This window comes from Staurois parvus, unplaced genomic scaffold, assembly GCF_062004578.1.
Source record: "Staurois parvus isolate SC_StPar_1 unplaced genomic scaffold, SC_StPar_1.0 ptg000562l, whole genome shotgun sequence".
NCBI classification, from domain to species: domain Eukaryota; kingdom Metazoa; phylum Chordata; class Amphibia; order Anura; family Ranidae; genus Staurois; species Staurois parvus.
In genome coordinates this window covers 10,566,613-10,573,184 of record NW_028318358.1, presented here as the reverse complement: position 1 = coordinate 10,573,184, position 6,572 = coordinate 10,566,613, and the positions used below count along the sequence as shown (strand labels likewise).

General features: G+C 45.7%; 1 protein-coding gene across 1 annotated transcript; it reads left to right on the top strand.

Moving 5' to 3' along the window:
• Positions 1-1,660: 1,660 nt before the first annotated feature.
• Positions 1,661-6,061, top strand: LOC149450828 (uncharacterized). Its single transcript, XM_089691345.1, is given in 4 exon segments — positions 1,661-1,930; positions 1,932-3,247; positions 4,342-4,346; positions 4,875-6,061. Coding segments are annotated over 4 exon segments (2,778 nt in total).
• Positions 6,062-6,572: the final 511 nt, after the last annotated feature.

Below are 6,572 nucleotides of genomic sequence, written 5' to 3'. Positions count from 1 at the left end.
TCCCCCCCACTGACACCAACGATGAGGCACGATTCCTCCCCCAAATGACACCAATGATGGGGCACGATTCCTCCCCCCACTGACACCAACGATGAGGCACGATTCCTCCCCCAAATGACACCAACGATGGGGCACAATTCCTCCCCCCACTGACACCAAGGATGGGGCACAATTCCTCCCCCCACTGACACCAAGGATGGGGCAGTATTCCTCCCCCCACTGACACCAAGGATGGGGCACTATTCCTCCCCCCACTGACACCAAGGATGGGGCACTATTCCTCCCCCCACTGACACCAAGGATGGGGCACTATTCCTCCCCCCACTGACACCAAGGATGGGGCAGTATTCCTCCCCCCACTGACACCAAGGATGGGGCAGTATTCCTCCCCCCACTGACACCAAGGATGGGGCACTATTCCTCCCCCCACTGACACCAAGGATGGGGCACTATTCCTCCTACTTATACCAATGATGGGGCACTATTCCTCCCACTGACACCAATGATGGGGCACTATTCCTCCCACTGATACCAATGATGGGACACTATTCCCCCCCACTGATACCAATGATGGGGCACTATTCCTCCCACTGATACCAATGATGGGGCACTATTCCTCCCACTGATACCAATGATGGGGCACTATTCCTCCCACTGATACCAATGATGGGACACTATTCCCCCCCACTGATACCAATGATGGGACACTATTCCCCCCCACTGATACCAATGATGGGGCACTATTCCTCCCACTGACACCAATGATGGGGCACTATTCCTCCCACTGACACCAATGATGGGGCACTATTCCTCCCACTGACACCAATGATGGGACACTATTCCTCCCACTGATACCAATGATGGGACACTATTCCTCCCACTGACACCAATGATGGGACACTATTCCTCACACTGACACCAATGACGGGGCACTATTCCTCCCACTGATACCAATGACGGGGCACTATTCCTCCCACTGACACCAATGACGAGGCACTATTCCTCCCACTGACACCAATGACGGGGCACTATTCCTCCCACTGACACCAATGACGGGGCACTATTCCTCCCACTGACACCAATGACGGGGCACTATTCCTCCCACTGACACCAATGACGGGGCACTATTCCTCCCACTGACACCAATGACGGGGCACTATTCCTCCCACTGACACCAATGACGGGGCACTATTCCTCCCACTGACACCAATGACGGGGCACTATTCCTCCCACTGACACCAATGAAGGGGGCACTATTCCTCCCACTGACACCAATGACGGGGCACTATTCCTCCCACTGACACCAATGACGGGGCACTATTCCTCCCACTGACACCAATGACGTGGCACTATTCTTCCTACTGCAAAATTACAGTTATGAAGTAGCAACGAAAATAATTTTATGGTTGGGGGTCACCACAACATGAGAAACTGTATTAAGGGGTCGCGGCGTTAGAAAGGTTGAGAACCACTGTCCTATATGAAGAACAGTAATCTTGTCTGTGCACTGAGTGGAGCATCCAGTGTGAGCCAGGCTGCTGCTCTAGCTGCCTCATTGCAATAGACATTCAGCTCCCCAGCTCAGCCTGCTTGCAAATAAAAGTAACTACAGATTTCTGCAGATTTCCAACAAGACACTAAAACTACAGCACTTGTCATTATGTCTGACAGAGATCCCACCTATGAGTCACCTGTATGTAATCAAGATAAAACAGACACCATGCTGCATTCTGCTCGTCCTGTTAGAGCCCCTCATCCATCTTTGAAGGCAAGGGAGGCTTATGATGCAAGTAAGGAAGAGACATACAGTAACCTGACTGCATTATGGGAGAAAACTTTAAGTTGTATAACAGCCAGTAATGAAACTAGCAACAATTCTGAGCAATTGAACACTGCCCTCTCAAGGGTTAAGAAGGCATTTGAGAATTATAAAAAGACTTTCTGAAAAGTACTCTTCCCTTTTGTCACATTCCAATGTAGAGGAAGCTTCACTAGAATTAAAGAACTTTATTGCTACTGACCAACAGAGACATATCACTTATCTTGAAGCAAAGACACAGATAGAGGGTAGATTAGCACAACTACATGAAACTACATCCTGTATATCTGCTTCTTCCAGACAATCAGGAAAATCAAATAGATCTGCCCGCTCATATCATAAATCATTTTCTAAGTCATTGCGGTCCTGCTCTGTAAGGTCAACACTGAGCGACCAAATACTCAAGGTTCGCCAAAAGGTTGCAGTAGCCCAGGTTCAAGCCACCTGTTCTGAAAGAGAAGCAGCCTTCAAGGCCCAGCTAGAAATCCTACAGAAAAATAGAGAAAAGGAAGTAGCCTTAGCAGAATTATCCGTCTTGGAACAAGCCCTTTTAGAAGAAGAAGGAGCATATTGTCCCAGCTTGGCTGCTTGTCAAGACCCTGTTGAAAGGACCCTACAGTTTGTCTTAACCCAGAACGATGACGATACAGTTCCACCTACAGTTGGAGATTCTTCCCATAATCATCCAGCAAGTCAATCGGAAGGCAACATGTCGTCAAAGCAAGCTGACCAACCAGACGCACCTTCCAACAGAGACACTCCACAACTACCGCGTGCCACAAAATTAAGTGTACCAACTTATCCAGCTCATGTGCCACCACAACCATATGTGAATAGAGATTACAAGGGCACAACAGAAGAATACAGAGTGAACTCTATACCTCTTGTAATACAGTTAACTTCAACTTCAAACGCACAGAGATCTTCAGACACCAGACCCTTACCTGGATTGAACCCATCTGCAATACCTTTCTCTCCACCTATCAGCCAGCATCAGATACCAACCATGATCCAAGATGGTGCACCATCAGTATCACCTGTGGATGTAAAAACTGAAAGGGTTGATATTGCAGAGTTCAGCAAGTACATGATTCGGCAAGAGTTAATTACTACTGGACTGTATAGATTCGATGACCACCCAGAGAACTATAGGAGTTGGAGATCTACATTTAAGGCGGTAACCAAGAACTTGGATATTGAACCTCAAGCAGAACTTGACTTACTAATAAGGTGGTTGGGGCGTCAATCTTCAGAACAAGTAAAGAGACTTAAATCCGTCTACATTTACAACTTTGAAGCAGGCCTCAATGCTGCCTGGGAACGTCTGGAACAAGACTATGGGAGCCCCGAAGTCATTGAATCTGCCTTATTCCAGAGACTAAAAGACTTTCCTAAGATTTCTGTTAAGGACAATCATAGGCTTAGAGAGTTACAGTTGCAAGAAAAAGTATGTGAACCCCTTGGGATTACGTGGAGTTTTGCATGAATTGGGCATAAAATGTGCTCTGAACATCATCTAAGTCACAACAATAGAGGAACACAGTCTGCTGAACATAATACTACACAAACATTAGATGTTGCCATGGTTTATTGCACATAACATGTAAACATTCACAGTGCAGGGAGTAAAAAGTATGTGATGCCCTAGCTTAATGACTTCTCCCAGAGCTAATTGGAGCCAGGAGTGAGCCAACCTTGACTCCAATCAGTGTGATGATATTGGATGTGTTGCTGACAGCTGTCCTGCCCTTAAAAAACACACACCTGTTTTGGGTTTACTGGTTTCAAGAAGCACTGTCTGATGTGAACCATGCCTCGCAGAAAAGAGCTCTCAGAAGACCTACGATCAAGGATTGTTGACTTGCATGAAGCTGGAAAGGGTTACAAAAGTATCTCCAAAAGCCTTGATGTTCATGTGTCCACGGTAAGACAGACTGTCTACAAATGGAGAAAGTTTAGCACTGTTGCTACTCTCCCTAGGCGCGGTCGTCCTGTAAAAATGACTGCAAGAGCACAGCGCAGAATGCTGCATGAGGTAAAGAAGAATCCCAGAGTGTCAGCTAAAGACCTACAGAAATCTCTGGTACATGCTAACATTTTTGTTGACACATCTGCAATAAGGAAAACATTAAACAAGAATGGAGTACATGGGAGGACACCATGGAGGAAGCCATTGCTGTCCAAAAAGAAGATTGCAGCACGTTTGAAGTTTGCAAAAGAGCACCTGGATGTTCCACAGCACTACTGGCAAAATATACTGTGGACAGATGAAACCAAGATTGAGTTGTTTGGGAAGAACACACAACACTATGTGTGGAGAAAAAAAGGCACAGCACACCAACATCAAAACCTCATCCCCACTGTGAAACATGGCGGAGGGAGCATCATGGTTTGGGGCTGCTTTGCTGCCTCAGGGCCTGGATGGATTGTTGTCATTGATGGGAAAATGAATTCCAGAGTTTATCAAGACATTTTGCAGGAAAACGTACGGCCATCTGTCCGCCAACTGAAGCTCCGCAGAGGATGGGTGATGCAACAGGACAATGACCCAAAGCATACAAGTCATTCAACAAAACAATGGCTGCAACAGCACAGAATACGCCTTCTGGAGTGGCCCAGTCAGAGTCCTGACCTCAACCCGATTGAAATGCTGTGGCATGACCTTAAGAGAGCGATTCACACCAGACATCCCAAGAATATTGCTACACTGAAACAGTTTTGTGAAGAGGAGTGGTCCAAAATGACTCCAGATCGTTGTGCAGGTCTGATCTGCAACTACAGGAAACGTTTGGTTGAGGTTATTGCAGCCAAAGGAGGGTCAACCAGTTATTAAGTCCAAAGGTTCACATACTTTTTCCTCCCTGCACTGTGAATGATTACATGTTATGTGCAATTAAACCATGGCAACATCTAATATTTGTGTAGTATTATGTTCAGCAGACTGTGTTCTTCTATTGTTGTGACTTAGATGACGTTCAGAGCACATTTTATGCCCAATTCATGCAAAACTCCATGTAATCTCAAGGGGTTCACATACTTTTTCTTGCAACTGTAGGTGATCTCCTTCATGAACTTGAAATTGCTAAGTCAGATCCTAGTTTGCCAGGTCTTAGCTATTTAGACACTGCTCAAGGCGTAAATCCTATTGTAGCAAAGTTGCCTAGTCATCTCCAGGGAAAGTGGACTAGCGTAGGATCAAAGTATAAATATGAACACCATGTTTCTTTTCCCCCCTTTTCCTATTTTGCAGAGTTCGTCAGGAAGATCGCAAGACCCAAGAATGACCCAAGCTTCCTGTATCCAGATACAACCATCTTTCCTTCAACTACTTCAAAGGGTATTGCCACCAACAGTAAATTCAGGGACTTAAGGCATCCTATTGCCGTGAGGAAGACCGCTATCACGTCCAACGTCTTGGCTACAGACACTAAATTACAAGATACCAAGGCAAGCAAGCTTGATCAACAGTGTCCCATTCATAATGCGCCACATTCTCTCTCCAAATGTCGTGCATTTAAGGACAAGCCTATGGAAGAACGCAAGACATTTCTCAAAGAACATAATATCTGTTTCAAGTGTTGTGCATCCTCCGATCATTTCGCAAGAGACTATAAGATCGCCATCAGATGTTCCCTGTGCAACAATGCCAAGCATGTGGACGCTCTTCATTCAGACCTGTTCAAAAGGAAACCTTCACCCGGCAGCAACCCCAAGACCACCTCAGATGACGGCGGGGAGAGAACTGAGCAACATGCCAACCCCGTAACCACGAGATGTACAGAGGTGTGTGGAGAAGGGCTTCATAGCAAGTCTTGCAGCAAGATATGTCTTGTAAGGGTTTTTCCTGAAGGATGTCCACAAAATGCCATAAAAATGTATGCCATACTCGACGATCAGAGCAATCGCTCGTTGGCAAGTACAGAATTCTTTGACTTATTCAACATTCATGGAGAGGCCTGGTCCTATACCTTGCAGACATGCGCAGGAAGGGTCAATACTTCTGGAAGAAGAGCCCATGGCTTCATAGTGGCATCAGAATATGAGAACATAGAGTTTCCTCTTCCTACTCTAATTGAATGTGATCAACTACCGAACAACAGAGAAGAGATCCCCACACCTGAGGTTGCACATCATCACCCTCATTTGAGCCACATTGCTAAATGCATTCCTACACTTAACAAGGATGAGAAGATCTTGATTCTTCTAGGGAGAGACATTCCTAGAGTTCATAAAATAAGATAGTTATGTAACGGTCCAGATGATGCTCCTTATGCCCAGAAACTTGATCTTGGATGGGTGATAATAGGAGAAGTTTGTTTAGTTTTGTAGGAAGCTACATCCGAGAGCTTGTGAGATTGATCTAATGTGGAGGGATCATACACCTGTGAAGGAAAGACTTGATTTCAATCCTGAAGTTCCATATCAAGCACTCACAAGGATCTTTGTGATGCAGTGTACCAGACTACTTGTGATGACAACAAGATTGCTCCTTCGGTCGAAGACAAGGAGTTCATCAAGATTATGAATGAAGAGTTCTTCAAGGACAACTCCAACAGTTGGGTAGCTCCATTACCCTTTCGTGTACCAAGGCTTACTCTCCCTAACAATCGAGAACAAGCTTTAGCCAGATTTGCTGCACTTAAGAGAACTCTACGCAACAAACCTGAGATGCAAGATCACTTTCTAGCATTCATGCAGAAGATTCTAGAAAACCATCATGCTGAGCCAGCACCAGACCTTGAAGAAGGTGAAG